This window comes from Pholis gunnellus, assembly GCF_910591455.1.
Source record: "Pholis gunnellus genome assembly, chromosome: 3".
NCBI lineage: Eukaryota > Metazoa > Chordata > Actinopteri > Perciformes > Pholidae > Pholis > Pholis gunnellus.
In genome coordinates, this window is record NC_136529.1 from 28,918,561 (window position 1) to 28,937,043 (window position 18,483).

General features: G+C 41.6%; 1 protein-coding gene across 1 annotated transcript; it reads left to right on the forward strand.

Annotated features, from left to right (window-relative positions):
• Positions 1-497: 497 nt before the first annotated feature.
• LOC306693948 (uncharacterized protein) lies at positions 498-15,966 on the forward strand (the record flags this gene model as incomplete). The annotated part of the gene is made up of 7 exons (XM_079156635.1): positions 498-650; positions 1,984-2,773; positions 4,521-4,718; positions 6,795-6,898; positions 7,204-7,969; positions 12,501-12,625; positions 15,175-15,966. 7 exons carry the CDS (start codon positions 498-500, stop codon positions 15,964-15,966), a joined length of 2,928 nt encoding a protein of 975 aa, XP_079012761.1.
• Positions 15,967-18,483: the final 2,517 nt, after the last annotated feature.

Sequence of the window (18,483 nt, forward strand, 5' to 3'; positions counted from 1 at the left end):
TCAAATAAATAAGAACATGTTTGAACACCTTTAAGCAGTTGAACCACTCAAGTTGTCCATTGTGGTAAATTGTATACACATAGTAAATGTACTAATTGTCTGACACATCTATTCGTCACACACGCAAACAGTGAGGGTGTGTTTCAGGTCAGAAGTCTGCACACACACACACACACACACACACACACACACACACACACACACACACACACACTCAATGAACCTGCTGTATAAATAACTTTCTCTTCCTGAAGCAGAACCTGATTCATCTCCAGATCAGAATCCACCATCTGAGGTCAGTGCTGTTTCCTTTGGTTCACTCGACATCTTCTAATGTCAATTCAAATGAAAAAACTAATCGGAATATATATATATATATATATTAATTTGCAGTTGTTTAACATGATATATGTCATGTCTTTATGTTTTATAATTTGCAGTTGTTTAATATGATATATTTGATGTCTTAACATTGAACAGGTCACTGGGATGCGGACATGAATCTCACAGCAGAGAGCAACGTGACCGGAGCTCTGAGCTACAGGGACTCGTTCGTTATGGCTGTTGGCAAGAATGTGATCGTCGTTGTCTTCGGCATCACCATCAACTACATCAATGCTACGATGGTCCACACGTTCAACAGGCATCATGTGAGTAAAATGTAATTGCCACTACAGAAAAAAGTAATTTCGTTCAGCAGGTAAAGAATGTCAGTGTGAAGCAGTGATGTTCAGCCTGTGACAGCTCATCAGGGCAGCGTGGAGGTGTGAAGTCGTGCTCCTCACGTCGCTGCCCTCTCCCACACCTAGACGTAGATATTCTCATCTTTATGAAAATAAATATCTTAAATATTGTGTTTTTCACGTAGTACCCAAAGTTATTTGCTTTAAGTGTTCTTGAAGTTATTGGTACGATCGAATTATGAAAACACATTTCTACACGGCCTAGGTATGTAACCGTGGTTACCATGGGTCTCCACATGTCCTTTTATGGAAAGCTCCGAGACATGCCTTTAATAAAACATGTGTCAAATATTCCTTCTCTGTGGTGTTGTTATCAGATTTGAACCTGGACAAGTGAAGGCTTCATGCTGAGGTCCCGTTGTGTTTTACAGCTAATGAGTCTCAGCTGTTCTCATCTACAGGAAGTAAAAACCTTCTACTTCAGTGTGTTCAGACTTCTGTTACTCAGTTTGCAGCAGCAGCTCTGCAGTGAGGTGCAGCATGCGCTGTGATTGGTCAGTGGGCTTAACTTGCCAGCAGGGTTTAGTTGGAGGATTAAGAGTTCAAATTAAAAGAAATTATAACATTTTGAGGGTTTTGCTTGGTGTAGTTCCGTGGCTCAGGAACACTGGTGTAAAGTGTGTGAGGTTTGAACAGCTCCCCACTCTTTCCTTTTCATTCTATTTCTTTTATGTCTGCTCTTCTCACAATCAGCTGGTTTAAAAAAGCTATTTAACGGTGTTCTTATTCTGGTTAGTATAACTATTGTTGCATCAACACTTGATTTTCTCGCTCCTGTAACCTTTTCCTCATATCTACTGGTTTTAGTTGCATGTCTACTTCTACAGACTTGAATATCAAAGGCACATTCAGTGGACAGGTAGCTGTGTTACAGCAACACTGAGTCATTATTCAACTTGTTCTATAACAGAGAGACATAGAAAGGTGTTTAGTGGTTGGTTCCTCTTCCAGTGACTGTATAACAGTAATATGACATGATAGTAATACAGCCTTTTCTTTTTCTATTCACATAAACTTTAACTTCACTTTGACAATATGTGAACATCGTGTTCTAACACGATTGATTTAAGCATCACTATCACAGCGATTCAAGATGAATGTGAATGACACATGTGGACTAGTACGAAACCAACACTGATGACAGAACAGATGCTGAAGTTATTAGAAATATTGGGGAAGGTGTCCGGTCGAAATCTGTAATTTACTGCAATCTAACCCCCGATTCTGCTGCTGGATTCAGATCTTCAGGACGAACCCTCGCTTCATCCTCTTCATCCACCTGTTGCTGAACGACATGATCCAGCTGACCACCAGCATTTCCCTCTTCGTCTTCACCTACACCTTCCACACCATCTACGTCTACTTCTGCTGCCTCCTCATCTTGCCGGCAGTCTTCACCACTCAGAACACCCCTCTGAACTTAGCCTTCATGGCAGCAGAGTGCTACGTCGCTGTCTGCATTCCTCTCCGCTATAACTCCATATGCACGGTCAGAAGAACATATATCATCATCGGGATGATCTGGACACTGAGTTCTCTGTCTGTCCTGCCGGATGTCTTCATCCTTTTGGCCACTGAACCTCTGCAGTTCTTAAACTCACGAGTGTTCTGCAGCAGGGACACTGTGTTCAGGAGCACCTACAGTCTAAAGAAGAGGGATGCGTCCCACATCTTGTTTCTGGTGGTGGTTTGGCTCCCTCTCTTCTACACTTACTTCAGAATTTTCTTTGTGGCCAAAGCTGCTAAAGCAGATGCTAAAAAGGCTCAAAACACCATCATGCTTCATGGCTTTCAGGTGCTTTTGTGTATGATGGTTTATGTGCAGCCGATGTTAGCTGAGGTGCTCACATACTTTTTCCCAGGAAGTTTAGCAGCTATAAGCTTTGCTTTCTTTATCATAAACCAAATGCTCCCTCGCTTTGTGAATCCTATTGTCTACGGGTTGCGAGACAAGACTTTCAGGAAGTACATCAGAAGGTATCTGTGTCGAGTGAACTGCCATCCAAATGATGTTTCTCCTCATGTGGTTGGTAAGTGAAGGTCAGACCTTTGTGGTATCCAGATTACTTAAAATACTGGAGTTCTTGGACCCGAGCGAGCCCCATTTGGGGTTAACGAGATTTTTAATCGAAGAGAGCGTTGTAGAAATTAAAGTTCATAAAGAAATTAAAAAAAGAAATTACATTTTTTTTTTTATCGAAAAAGGTCTCCTTAATGTAATCACGTTAACCATTTTACACACTGCAAACACCATTATAAACTATTCTACTAACTAACTAAGAAGATTCGCCACAATATCATGCATTTTACGCCACAGCCGGCAAGACAACAACTCAGAGAATGCTTCGTGAATCTCGGGCATAGCATCTTACCCGGCAAATCACACCGCTAACAACATTAGCATTCCACACAGAGTTCAACGGTAGCTTCCAAATTACTCTCCGTCAAAGCGTTCAGGAGTTACAGCCAACAAGCCACAGAAAGCACAACTCCCACACTGCGAAAATATTATAACTGTATCATACCTTGAGACGGTTTTGAGGGCCAAAACGGTGAAATCCGCAATTATTCCTTATTAGTAATGTGTTCGTCTGCTCAGTAGGTACGTCTGGAACTTAAAATGGAGTTTCTCCGTTCATCTGAGCCAAAATGGTGGTCAGAATGCCGGCGGCGAATCATACAGGGGGCTTGGGGCTTGGGGGCTGACCGCTGCACGGTTTTGGAGTTTTATTGGCTGAAAATTCTGTCAATCACTTCATGAAACACACGAGTGTGTTCGTTTTGAGCACCTGGATCTAATGAGATGTCACATGACAAGATCCGCCCAGCAGAGCCTGAGCAAGGGCTCCAGACAAACAGACAGACATCCAGGAGAGATATGACACGTCAAAATGGGTCAAAATGGGTCAGAATTATGCCAAACAGCTCTGTTATGATAGATTGTACAATATGAGTGACAAATAAAGTGAAATATAGTGAAATATATAATTATAAAGTATATAAAAGTAAAATGGAACAGCTACAAATTCTGGTTCGAAAATGAGAATTTGGCATGTTTTTTTTTAGATAAACACCTATATTTGGGGTTTGCTTCACTTTATTTACACAAAATCTTTTTGTGAGGCACCTGCACCCTTTGTGCTATGAATTGGGAATGTTTTTAGGCTAGCCAGGCCTCATTTAATAAATTACAGTGCTTTTTCTTCAGACGAACTTGGGAATTTTCCTTGTTTGCTGTGTTTGCTGTGTTCAGCTACTATTAACCGGTAACATATACACAATATTTACTCATCTCATCAAATCTCACAATCCCTAGTGTTATTCAAGCATCAACATTTTTAAAATAGACCTTGTAGTTACAGAATTGTAGTCTCTTTTGTATGGGTTACAATTTTCGAGAAAAGGCCTAAAAAAAGGCTTAGGGTCCAAAAGGACAAGTTTCTTCCTTTTTAGGTAAATTTGTGTTTTGTGATATTAACGAATGAACCACTATTTGTTCTGGATATCCCAGATACTTCAGAAACGCAAACAACCTTGTGATTACATCATTCAAACGCATTTAAAGCTAGCAAGCTGCATGTCGGCTGAATAAATCTGGTTAACTACGAACCCAAAATAAATATACGTTGCTGTGATTTAATTGCAATAAACTGATCAAAAGGATATCTTAGAAACTACACGATGTCTGAATCCATTCCTCTGTCGGGTCCGTCCACACGACGACACACAAACCACTTTCAAAATGCTTGTTTTCTGAACGGAGCTCGGCTCCATCAGGACCGGACGATGCTAACGGTGGAGCGGCTCCATCAGGACCGGACGATGCTAACGGTGGAGCTGCTCCATCAGGACCGGACGATGCTAACGGTGGAGCTGCTCCATCAGGACCGGACGATGCTAACGGTGGAGCTGCTCCATCAGGACCGGACGATGCTAACGGTGGAGCTGCTCCATCAGGACCGGACGATGCTAATGGTGGAGCGGCTCCATCAGTATTCTATCTGAATACGGCAGTGATGCTGTGGTTTGTTTGTGATTGTTCTGGCACCATCAACTACATCAGTGGTTCCCTGATTCACACCTTCAGAAAGCACTAAGGCAAACCCCTTTATTGTAGTATTCTTATCATAATCAGTCTTATCATAACCTTGCATATGTTATAATAAACAATATTCATACTTCGCCCCGGTGCCACAGAGATCAGGTTCAGACGCCGTTGAGGCTCCATACACGCAGGAAGCAGCGCTGAATATAAATCTTTATTAGTGCCACAGTATAAATGTGTTAAATAGTAACTGCTTGGTGAGCAGGAGGAGCTCACGGACTACGTGCCAGGAGAGCAAAAACTAACGATTAAACCAAAGCAAAAGAAATAAAACTCCCAAAGCAGCGACAAGATCACAATTTACCCCGTGAGGCCCACCTCATACTACTCATGTTATATACATATATCTGTGTGTATACATTATATATATATGAATATACTGCATATTTCTCATGTGTCACTCTTTCAAAGAGTAAAGTCCCGACACTGAATAAACGATCTGAAAACGATATATTTGAGACTAAAAGAAAACCTTTTTTAATATTTCAAGTTTAATATACAGAAGTAGGAAGTACTCAGGTAATAGTAGTAATACTACAGTAAAATACTCAAGTCAAAGTCACGCATAACAGTTTTTATTAGCATCAAAATATACTGAAAGTACCTGAAATAAAGGTCACAATGATCTGTGTTCTATTATATTGTTGGATTGTAAACATTGAAGCGTTCATGTGTTCATCATGAACGTGTTGGAGTTACTCTGAAAGTAATAACCTGTAATAATAAATCATGATTCATATAAACAAGCGTATAAAGTAGAAAGTTGAATGTAAAACGACTTTAGTAAATGTACTTTGTTACATTCCACTATTGTTAACATGAAGACATTTAACAACCGAATACTAATACACACTTTTAAAATTCATGTTCAAAGATAGAAACGTGTACGTAGAATATAAACGAGGTGCCAGAGCGCATCAGAAAGCATAAACATAGAGCTGCTGCTGAAAACAGCAGCTGGATGAAGTCATTGAGGTTCCAGCAGCTCCATGACGCTGCTGCATAAGAGATGAAGCCGCTTCACACGCATCTCTTCATCACTTCATCACTTCATCACTTCATCTCTTCATCTCTTCATCTCTTCATCACTTCATCACTGCTGAAGGTGGAATCTAGAGCTCACTATCAGAGGTAGGAACGTCTCTGATGCTCTCATTCTGTGTTAGCGTCGTCTTCACTCTGTGTGTTTCGAACAGTGCTTCATCTTCACCTCTATGGAATTATTATTATTATTATTATTATTATTATTATTATTATTATTATGCTCAACTTCTACTTTTCTACTCACAGTCTAATAACGAGAAGGTAAAACGTGTTTCAGTTCATCTCAAAACAGAAGAAACAGGAATCATTCTTTTTAAACGATCATTCAACATAAACATTTCATTCATGATTTATACATTCTTCTTTTGAAGTTGTGAAAAAAATGCATTTTAATGAAGCAAATAAGATTTTCATTTTCACATAAAAGGAGCTGTTCTATGTGGGGGAAGTGGGACAGTCTCATTCTGAAATGAGCCATCTATTATATATATATATATATGTATATATGTATATATATATGTATATATAAGTATATATATATATATATATACATATATATATATATGTATATATATATATCCCTTTCTTTATCCCTTTCTTTAATGTGACTGCTGGTATTAAAGTAAAATATGCTCCAGATGTTGTGAAACCTTTCATGCAGTCCAGCCGTGAGGTTTGTGGTTTTCCTGCAGAGAGGACGAGGACGAGCGGAGCGTCTGTAGATCTAATGACTCTCTTCAGTTGTTCACCAGGTATTGCTGCTGTGGTTGGAAATGTGTTTGATGAGATGAACACAATCTGAAATATGTTTGAAATGTTCATGAGAGGTTTGCAGGATCCTCAGATCAGCTCGATGAATTCATCGTCTTCTGGCTTTAACGCGTCGACTGCGACTCATCGAGACTCCTTCAGCTCAGTCGTAGCTAAAAATGTGATCGTCGTGACTCTCGGCCTCGTCATCAACTACATCAACGGCTCCTTGATCCACACCTTCAGGAAGCACCAGGTCAGATGTGTGTTACACTGTTAATATGTCATTCTGTTGTATTATATCATATGTATATTATCTCTATATAGTAATACGGACAGATGCTGATTATCACATTATAAATGAGTCTGATTCCTCCTGAATGATTTCATGATGACTGGACTTCTTATTTTATTGTTATATTTCTCTTATTGTTTATTCTGATTAATCATCTGTATTTATATATCAATAAAGGCTTATCTTATACGTTATTATCAATACTATTCATGTTTGAGTGTCTGATGTATGAAGACGTTGAGCTGTTTGAACTGATTCTTCTTCAGGTGTTCTATGTGAATCCTCGTTACATCCTCTTCATCCACCTGGTGGTGAACGACATGATCCAGCTGACGACGTCCATCAGCCTGTTTGTCTTCAGTTACATCTTCTACAGAATCAATGTTTCCTTGTGTTTGCTCATTATTGTCTTTACCGTCTTCACCAACATCAACACTCCGTTGAATCTGGCCGTCATGGCGGTGGAGTGTTACGTCGCCGTGTGTCTGCCGCTGCGCCACGCTGAGCTCTGCACCATCAGGAGGACTCACCTTCTCATTGCTTTGATTTGGGCCGTGAGTGCAGTTTCAACGCTGCCGGATGTCTTTATTTTACTGGCTACAGAGCCTGTGGAGTTATTTTATTCCACTATCTTTTGTCATAATGATAATCTGTTCCGTCACCCGATCCACCTGAAGAAGAAGGAGGCTTCGCACACAGTCTACCTGGTTGTTGTTTGGCTCACGCTGCTCTACGCTTACATCAAGATCATCTTAGCTGCTAAAACAGCTAAAGCATCCAAATCAGCTAAAGGAGACACGAAGAAAGCCAGGAACACCATCCTGCTGCACGGCTTCCAGCTGCTGCTGTGTATGCTCACCTACGTAGCCCATCTGATCAGGAAGGCTCTGGCCTACAGCTTCCCTGAACACACTCTGAATATAGTCTTTGCCTCGTACATCATCGTCCAGATGCTCCCCAGGCTGGTCAGTCCTATTGTGTACGGGCTGCGAGACAATACGTTCAGACAGCATCTAAAGAAGTATCTGCTGTGTACAAAGAGACCGAGCATCAAACCATGGAGCTCCCTGAACATCATGCTGCTGTACTAGACCATGAGTATATATAAGAGTTATCTGTCAGTCATAACCTTTTTATTTGTGGATAAATGTTATTAATGATACATTATTAAAAGGGTTTCAGAATGATTTGTTCAGACGAAGGCTGTGATGTGTGTGACTCTTCTGACGTTTTGTCTTTAAGGTCAAAATGACGTGAAATTGTAAAGTTTGAAGCATAAAAACCTTCACAATGCAGCTATTACGTTTCATCGCGTTCTTTCTGTATGTGTGTGTGGACTCATTGAAATGATTGGGGTTGACTTAATGTGTGTGTGGTTGCTATACGACTACACGGTGGGTTCATCTTCTCTCTGTGAGCTCGTCTTTGTATTCAGAGACAATATCTTGATTTTTGTTTCATCATTATTTTGTATGTGTCTCATTCTGCACATTAGATTTTTACTCTAAAATGAAACAACGTTGTTACATCTGAGTCCTCTGACTGACGAGTGAAACAGGTTTCAGGTCTTTTATTGAACAAATGTCACGTCGCCTACTTTAAAGCGTTGCTCCAAAACAAAGTCGTTTTTGGAGCCAAGGAGGAACGATTCAAAGTCAACGCTGAGTTTTCATCAACTTCAATGTTAAAAATCATGAACCAAGCCAGATATCTAGCTGCTCCAGTCCAGACCACGTCAGTCCAGTCCTCATTAAGACCACGTCAGTCCAGTTCTCAGGTCTTTATGTACATTGAAATAATGTACATAAAGATACATCATCCATAGAACGCTTTTGGACCCTCATCTTGCTGTGAGCTACAGAGCCACTTTCAACTAGATCAGAGGTCTTCAACAGGGAGCGAGCCCTCGGGGGTCTAAACATGAATGTAGGGCTGCAACTAACGATTATTTTAATAATCGATTAATCTTTCGATTATTTGTTCGATTAATCGATGAATCGGATACAAAAAACAAAAAAGCATTGATTTCCAACCCTTTTATCACAAACAGAGCCTCAGTGCACATTCACAGAGCAACACATCTTCACAAAGTGCACAAACAGGTTGAACATCCCTGAGCTGTTAAAGTCATTATTTAAAAAAATAAGTGGACTAATATCAGGAGTGGGGTTCAGCGGGTTTACCCACGCCTCTCAGTGAAGGGCAGACACGCGCTGATCCATCAGTGAACGGCTTTCAGGCCGATAAGCCCCGCCCCCTCTCCGGCACGATGCACGCGATGCACGCGGATGAACACAAATACCGGAGATACCGGCCGCGTTCATCGCGTTTGGTGTTCACACACAAACGCGGTGAAGAGGTCCCTGGCGATCGCGACCAAACGCGAGGTCCCCGACGGCGGCGGCGCGAATGACGCGAAAATAATACAAATCGCGTAAATCAACTTCCGGTGTTGTCATGGCAACGTTTAAACGCCGGTCAGCGTCAGCTACAGAACCGGAGTCCTGTTCCGTTATTCACTCAAACATCTCCGCCACTTATTGAGAGGCGTAATAATCACCGACACAACGAATCGATAATGAAATTCGTTGCCAACTCTTTTAATAATCAATTTTATCGATTTTATCGATTCGTTGTTGCAGCTCTACATGAATGTGTCCATTATTGTAATAGTTCAGTATTGTTTGCATGATAACAGGTGTGTGTGTGTGGCAGTGGCACTAATAGAACATCACTCACTTTCATTTCCACATTTATGTTTAAAATAAAAACGTCTGTTTGAACAGCTCGTATGATTATCATGCAATTGACAGAATGTTGATGATGTCACTGGTGTCAGTGATGAGGTGTGTTTATTAATGTCAGTGGCACCGCCCCCCCACTCACTGTACCTCCACATGTTTAAACAACATGAACACATCAACCTGTGTGTTACTTGAATAGCTCAGTATTGAATGAAGAGGTGTGTGTATACATGGCACATGTTCAATATAAAACACAATCTTATACAACATACAGAGTCGGGGGTCCCTGCTCCATCTGATAGATGATTAAAATAACTGGATGGAGGATCAGTTCAGGACTGAACTCCTGTTACTGAAGGACGACTCTTTGCAATGTGCTGGATTAAGTCTGTTATCTGATCCTGGATGAATAAATGTTTAATCAAATAAAGATTCCTCGTAAATATGATTTTTTTTAAATGTATTTCTTCCTTTATATAGTTAAGTCTAATTTATTGTTTACATTCTATTGTATTTGAAATGTTTTGAACATCTGTTCATTGTGCAACCCTCTATTGTAAAATTGCGTAACAGCAAGGTCTCTTGTCATTTCCTGTTGAGGTTACAGGTTGGTCTGATATATAATATAAATTATGTTTATCATATCCATCAGTTAAAGTCCTCCACATTCCAGTTCAGTCTTCTTTGTTTCGTGTTTTCAGTCATCATTGAAATCTGATCTCTTTGTTATCGGAGCTCTGACTGAATACAGGAAGTATTAGCACAGCAGCATCAGACGCAAAGTCAGAAAATGAAAAAACAGCAAATGATCAACTTTAAAATGCAAAAAAAAGGAATAAAGATGCTTGTAAACTAATAGATGCCTCCTGCTGACGAGCGATCTCCTAAACTTGTGAAAACCTGAAGAGGTGAAATCTAGCGTTCATGTTCACTCATGTGCAGATAAGCCCTGCTTGTATTACTGCTGTTACTGCTGTTACTGCTGTTATTCCTGTTACTGCTGTTATTCCTGTTACTGCTGTTATTCCTGTTACTGCTGTTACTCCTGTTACTCCTGTTACTGCTGTTATTCCTGTTACTGCTGTTACTGCTGTTATTCCTGTTACTGCTGTTATTCCTGTTACTGCTGTTACTGCTGTTATTCCTGTTACTGCTGTTACTCCTGTTACTCCTGTTACTGCTGTTATTCCTGTTACTGCTGTTATTCCTGTTACTGCTATTCCTGTTACTGCTGTTACTGCTGTTACTGCTGTTACTCCTGTTACTGCTGTTATTCCTGTTACTGCTCTTACTGCTGTTACTCCTGTTACTGCTGTTACTCCTGTTACTGCTGTTACTGCTGTTACTCCTGTTACTGCTGTTACTGCTGTTACTTCTGTTACTGCTGTTACTGCTGTTACTCCTGTTACTGCTGTTACTGCTGTTACTCCTGTTACTGCTGTTACTGCTGTTACTCCTGTTACTGCTGTTACTGCTGTTACTCCTGTTACTGCTGTTACTCCTGTTACTGCTGTTACTGCTGTTACTTATGTTACTGCTGTTACTGCTGTTACTCCTGTTACTCCTGTTACTCCTGTTACTCCTGTTACTGCCGTCCTCCCTCAGTGTCTGTGAAACATGAACGCTGTGTGTTGAACAACTGACACAGACGGAATCCATCTGCTGGACTTTTCCACCTGATAAGAGACACTTTTGTTTGGGATTTTCATTCTGCTCGTTCACACTTGATCAGCGGACAGTGAAAGGTTTTTAGGATAAAAAAATCTTGTAAAAAAATCTTGAAACAAAGAAAGAAAATTAGCTTATTTTACAAATTGTGGAACTATTTGTGTAAGAGGCCACACATGCAACACTCTCTCTCTCTCTGTCACTCACTCTCACACACACACACACACACACACACACACACACACACACACACACACACACACACACACACACACACACACTATGGACCAGTATGATCCCACATGTTCCATCAACGTATATAAACTGCTTGCATCAGCTCAACTGGTTCTGTGCGACGTCCTGCTGGGTGAGTCGAGTCCAGCTCTCTGCTTTTACATGTCACTGATTCTGTTTGGACTGTAGATGATTCTATTATTGTTGTGCATATGATTATGTCTTAGTAGCTGTAAATACTATTATACATCGTATATTTGTTCTGTGATTTAGAAGTTTATTTTCCAGGGATGGAAATCAGCAGCAGATGATCACCAAATGCTCATATAATCAGCAAGTGGTTGCTATTTGCTTCACTCACCAGCCAAAAAAACAAATGGCTGGTCAAATGTTCACTAGACATTTGCATGTGGGGAAAAAAGTGAATTTTGCACCCTGTGTATGTGTGCTGTGTGTGTGGTGTGTGTGTGTGTGTGTGGTGTGTGTATGAGATATGTGTATTTTCCTAAAGAGTATTATTTATATTATGAAATGTCCACCTGGTATTTTCTGAAATATTCAGTCGTATGAGGGATATTTGGCCAGCTGTGGTGGCTCCTCAACGGGGTTTTTGCTCAACTTTCCCCTCAGACAGAGAAGCCCTGCATGGGTCCGTGTGAACCTTCTGCTCTGAAGGTTTCAGAATAAGTAGAATGGTTTGGAACGGAGCCAGAAGGAACTCCACAGAGAGGCAGGAAATTGTGTTTTGAAAAGAAACTAAGGTTTAGAGGAGAAATACTTCAGTGCGTCAAAAACGAACTATGAAACATACAAACAAAACAAACAAATATGAACTAGAACATGTTGGTGCTTGTTTCAGACAGAAAGGATTTTGCTGATTTCAGAGATGAATTTTTCATCCGTCAACGACACGTCAGCAGTAACCGGGAACCAGCGGGACCACTTCACCAGAGCGGTGACCAACAATGTGATCATCACGGCTCTCTGCATCGCCATCAACTCCATCAACAGCACTCTGGTCCACACCTTCAGGAAGCACCAGGTCTCACGTTCACCGTCGTTTTTACACATTTAGGTCCTGATCCTCTATGTGAACCACTCTCAGTGTAGTCCTGATCCTCTATATGAACCCGTCTCAGTGTAGTCCTGATCCTCTATGTGAACCACTCTCAGTGTAGTCCTGATCCTCTATATGAACCAGTCTCAGTGTAGTCCTGATCCTCTATGTGAACCACTCTCAGTGTAGTCCTGATCCTCTATGTGAACCAGTCTCAGTGTAGTCCTGATCCTCTATGTGAACCACTCTCAGGGTAGTCCTGATCCTCTATGTGAACCAGTCTCAGTGTAGTCCTGATCCTCTATATGAACCAGTCTCAGTGTAGTCCTGATCCTCTATATGAACCAGTCTCAGTGTAGTCCTGATCCTCTATGTGAACCAGTCTCAGTGTAGTCCTGATCCTCTATGCGAACCAGTCTCAGTGTAGTCCTGATCCTCCATGTGAACCACTCAGTGTAGTCCTGATCCTCTATGTGAACCAGACTCAGTGTAGTCCTGATCCTCTATGTCAGGGGTGGCCAACCAGTCAGAGACCAAGAGCCACATTTTTACACACACACACACACACACACACACACACACACACACACACACACACACACACACACACACACACACACACACACACACACACACACACACGTCATTTTCAACAATGAACATTGTGTGCACTGTCTCACACAGACAAACTCTCAGTTCAACCAAGTCCACAAACAAAAATATAATAATTTACAATAGTGTTTTTCTTTTACTATGCATGTTACTTAGTGGGACTTCTGGCATTCCTTGCCTTGAACAATCCTCTTCAAATCTGGCTTGTATTCCGTTGTTGCCACTCGAAGCAATTCTTTCACATGGGTGTCAGTCAGAACAGATCGATGCTTTGATTTCACGTGTTTCAGGGTAGAAAACAGACTCGCAGACGTATGTTGACCCAAACATTGACAGTATCTTAAGCGCAGCCCGTTTGACATTGGGGTATTTTTTCATTGGCACACTTTTCCAGAACTCAATGGTCCCGTCCCTTAAAGCAGGTTTGAGTTGGTCCTCCTCACAAAGATCGATCATCTCTAACTCAGCCGCAGCCTCATCTGTGACTAGCGGGGCTTTCAAACAGTCCGTCTCGGCGTTAAATGGGTCGACGAGGAACGTAATCTGTGGCCGCACATGCGCGTTTGACGAAAATACCGTATTTAACTCAAGCGAAACGAAAATTAAAAAAACACAAATACAAACTTCGATATGAACGTAAGAGCCGCATGAAACCGGGCAAAGAGCCGCATGCGGCTCGGGAGCCGCGGGTTGGCCACCCCTGCTCTATGTGAACCACTCTCAGTGTAGTCCTGATCCTCTATGTGAACCACTCTCAGTGTAGTCCTGATCCTCTATGTGAACCACTCTCAGTGTAGTCCTGATCCTCTATATGAACCAGACTCAGTTTAGTCCTGATCCTCTATGTGAACCAGTCTCAGTTTAGTCCTGATCCTCTACATGAACCACTCTCAGTGTAGTCCTGATCCTCTATGTGAACCAGTCTCAGTTTAGTCCTGATCCTCTATGTGAACCAGTCTCAGTTTAGTCCTGATCCTCTACGTGAACCACTCTCAGTGTAGTCCTGATCCTTTATGTGAACCAGTCTCAGTGTAGTCCTGATCCTCTATGTGAACCAGTCTCAGTGTAGTCCTGATCCTCTATGTGAACGATATTATTGTCATTTTAAGACCCTTTTTTTATGCTGCTGCTATTATAAGAATATAAGTTCACCCTGTAAAGGAGTAATGAACCTAATTCTTAAGAATATTCAGACATTGGAATATTCTAAATAAATAAAAAATGTATTAATTTAAACCACACAACCAAAAGTATGAATAAATCGTACGTCTATAAATGGAAGAACACGGCGCTGCTGTTTAGTCCGGTGACAAACTCATGTAAACACAAACAGACAAAATCACGGTTTAGGTTACACCATATATTATTCAGTCAGTTGATATCGTGATTATCGGGCTTAATAGAGACACAAGGTCTTACTAATTATCAGTTATTAACATTTATTATCACTTATTATCACTTATTAACACTTATTAACACGTATTAACACGTGTTAACACTTATAATCACTTATTAACACTTAATAACACGTATTAACACGTGTTAACACTTATTATCACTTATTAACACTTATTAACACGTATTAACACGTGTTAACACTTATTATCACTTATTAACACTTATTAACACGTATTAACACGTATTAACACTTGTTCATCGGGTTTGAGTCCCAGCTTCTAGTGTTCATATGCTTCCTATTTGTATGCATCATTCAGACATATTACTCTGAGACGCAGCTTTCATTTGTTGCTCATTGATTTTTGATAAATTTACTCAAAATCATTCATAAGTCATTGAACTATTTTGTGAGTCATTGCCGACGACATCGTCTGCTTTCTATGTCTCGTAGTGCAAAGAAAAGAAAATGAAAATAGCTGCATATGAGTTTGATAAATCAGTGATTCTCCTCCATCTTCCTCCAGATGTTCAACACGAACCCTCGTTACATCCTGTTCATCCACCTGGTGATCAACGACATGATGCAGCTCATCCTGTCCACTCTGCTCCACATCCTCAGCTACGCCCTCCACACCATCAACGTCTCCTTATGCCTCCTCCTGCTCCTCCTCGCCATCCTCTCCACCCTCAACACCCCTCTGAACCTGGCCGGCATGGCGGTCGAGTGCCATGTGGCCATCTGCCTGCCGCTGCGTCACGGACGCATCTGCACGGTGAGGAACACCTGGATCCTGATCGGCCTCATCTGGGCGGCGAGCGCGTTCTCCATCCTGCCGGACCTCTTCATCCTCTTGGCCACAGAGCCGCTGCACTTCTTCCACTCTAAAGTTTTCTGTTCCAGAGACTTTGTGTTCCGGAGCTCGTACAGCCTGAAGAAGAGGGACGCCTCGCACATCGTCTGTCTGGTCCTTGTGTGGCTCACGCTCCTCTACGCTTACTTCAGGATCCTGTTTGCAGCCAAGGGAGCGACGGCAGACAATAAAAAAGCCAGAAACACCATCGTGCTGCACGGCTTTCAGCTGCTGCTGTGCATGCTGGCGTACGTGAGGCCCATGTTCGAACAAGGTCTGCACTACCTGTTTCCCGGTCGGTTCCCGGATGTACGCTTCGCCTGCTACATCTTCGTCCAGATCCTGCCCCGGTTCCTCAGTCCCATCGTCTACGGACTGAGAGACCAGACCTTCAGGAGACACATGAGAAGCTTCCTGCTGTGTAGAGTGAGGATGAGCGACCAGAAAACGTCCTGGTGGAAGTGAAGCGAGTCGTCTCAAACAAACGACTCTACTTTGTAACGTGGTCGTTGGTGTTTCACATGATTGTGTTTTACTTCTGTTTGATGTCGAAGTAGTTCAAATAGATAATACATTGAATTTACAAATACATACTAAAGCTCAAATGATAAGGGTGAGAATAGAGTAAAACATTTAACTTCAGATTATTACTGACATTAATCTGAACATTGGATGAAGCCAGGTTGAACATTCTTGTTTCATTTTTTGGACATATTAGAGTGATAATCAGAACATGATGATGTCTCTTTGTTTCACTCCATAAATCAGAAAATACTGTCAATGATCAGAAAACGTCTGTTTCCTCCATGTTTCTATTAATAAATGTATAAATGAGTGTGTGAGTGATGTGTGAACCTTCAGCACATAGAGAGGAGTGAACGTGTGAAGGTTGGTGTCCTTTAAAGAGATGTTTGAAGAAAGTTTGATCTCAACTCATCATCATCATCATCATCATCATCATCGTGGTTTTATTTTCTCTTCTCTGACAAATGATGTTACTGCCGTTACTCCTGTTACTGCTGTTACTGCTGTTACTCCTGTTACTCCTGTTACTGCTGTTCCTCCTGTTACTGCTGTCCCTGCTGTTACTCCTGTTACTCCTGTTACTGCTGTTACTCCTGTTACTCCTGTTACTGCTGTTACTCCTGTTACTGCTGTTACTCCTGTTACTGCTGTCCCTGCTGTTACTCCTGTTACTGCTGTCCCTGCTGTTACTCCTGTTACTCCTGTTACTGCTGTTCCTCCTGTTACTGCTGTCCCTGCTGTTACTCCTGTTACTCCTGTTACTGCTGTTACTCCTGTTACTCCTGTTACTGCTGTTACTCCTGTTACTGCTGTTACTCCTGTTACTGCTGTCCCTGCTGTTACTCCTGTTACTGCTGTTACTCCTGTTACTCCTGTTACTGCTGTTACTCCTGTTACTCCTGTTACTGCTGTTACTGCTGTTACTCCTGTTACTGCTGTTACTCCTGTTACTCCTGTTACTGCTGTTACTCCTGTTACTCCTGTTACTGCTGTTACTCCTGTTACTGCTGTTACTCCTGTTACTGCTGTTACTGCTGTTACTACTGTTACTCCTGTTACTGCTGTTACTCCTGTTACTGCTGTTACTGCTGTTACTACTGTTACTCCTGTTACTGCTGTTACTCCTGTTACTGCTGTTACTCCTGTTACTGCTGTTACTCCGGTTACTCCTGTTACTGCTGTCCCTGCTGTTACTGCTGTTACTGCTGTTACTCCTGTTACTCCTGTTACTGCTGTTACTCCTGTTACTGCTGTTACTCCTGTTACTGCTGTTACTCCTGTTACTCCTGTTACTGCTGTTACTGCTGTCCCTGCTGTTACTGCTGTTACTCCTGTTACTCCTGTTACTGCTGTTACTGCTGTTACTGCTGTTACTCCTGTCCCTGCTGTTACTCCTGTTACTGCTGTTACTCCTGTTACTGCTGTTACTGCTGTTACTCCTGTTACTCCTGTTACTGCTGTTACTCCTGTTACTGCTGTTACTCCTGTTACTGCTGTTACTCCTGTTACTGCTGTTACTCCTGTTACTCCTGATACTCCTGTTACTGCTGTTACTCCTGTTACTGCTGTTACTCCTGTTACTGCTGTTACTGCTGTTACTCCTGTTACTCCTGTTACTGCTGTTACTGCTGTTACTCCTGTTACTGCTGTTACTGCTGTTACTCCTGTTACTGCTGTTACTCCTGTTACTCCTGTTACTGCTGTTACTGCTGTTACTCCTGTTACTCCTGTTACTCCTGTTACTGCTGTTACTCCTGTTACTCCTGTTACTGCCGTCCTCCCTCAGCGTCTGTGAAACATGAACGCTGTGTGTTGAAAAACTGACACAGACGGAATCCATCTGCTGGACTTTTCCACCTGATAAGAGACACTTTTGTTTGGGATTTTCATTCTGCTCGTTCACACTTGATCAGCGGACAGTGAAAGGTTTTTAGGATAAAAAAATCTTGAAACAAAGAAAGAAAATTAGCTTATTTTACAAATTGTGGAACTATTTGTGTAAGAGGCCACACATGCAACACTCTCTCTCTCTCTGTCACTCACTCTCACACTCACACACACACACACACACACACACACACACTATGGACCAGTATGATCCCACATGTTCCATCAACGTATATAAACTGCTTGCATCAGCTCAACCGGTTCTGTGCGACGTCCTGCTGGGTGAGTCGAGTCCAGCTCTCTGCTTTTACATGTCACTGATTCTGTTTGCTGTAGATGATTCTATTATTGTTGTGCATATGATTATGTCTTAGTAGCTGTAAATACTATTATACATCGTATATTTGTTCTGTGATTTAGAAGTTTATTTTCCAGGGATGGAAATCAGCAGCAGATGATCACCAAATGCTCATATAATCAGCAAGTGGTTGCTATTTGCTTCACTCACCAGCCAAAAAAACAAATGGCTGGTCAAATGTTCACTAGACATTTGCATGTGGGGAAAAAAGT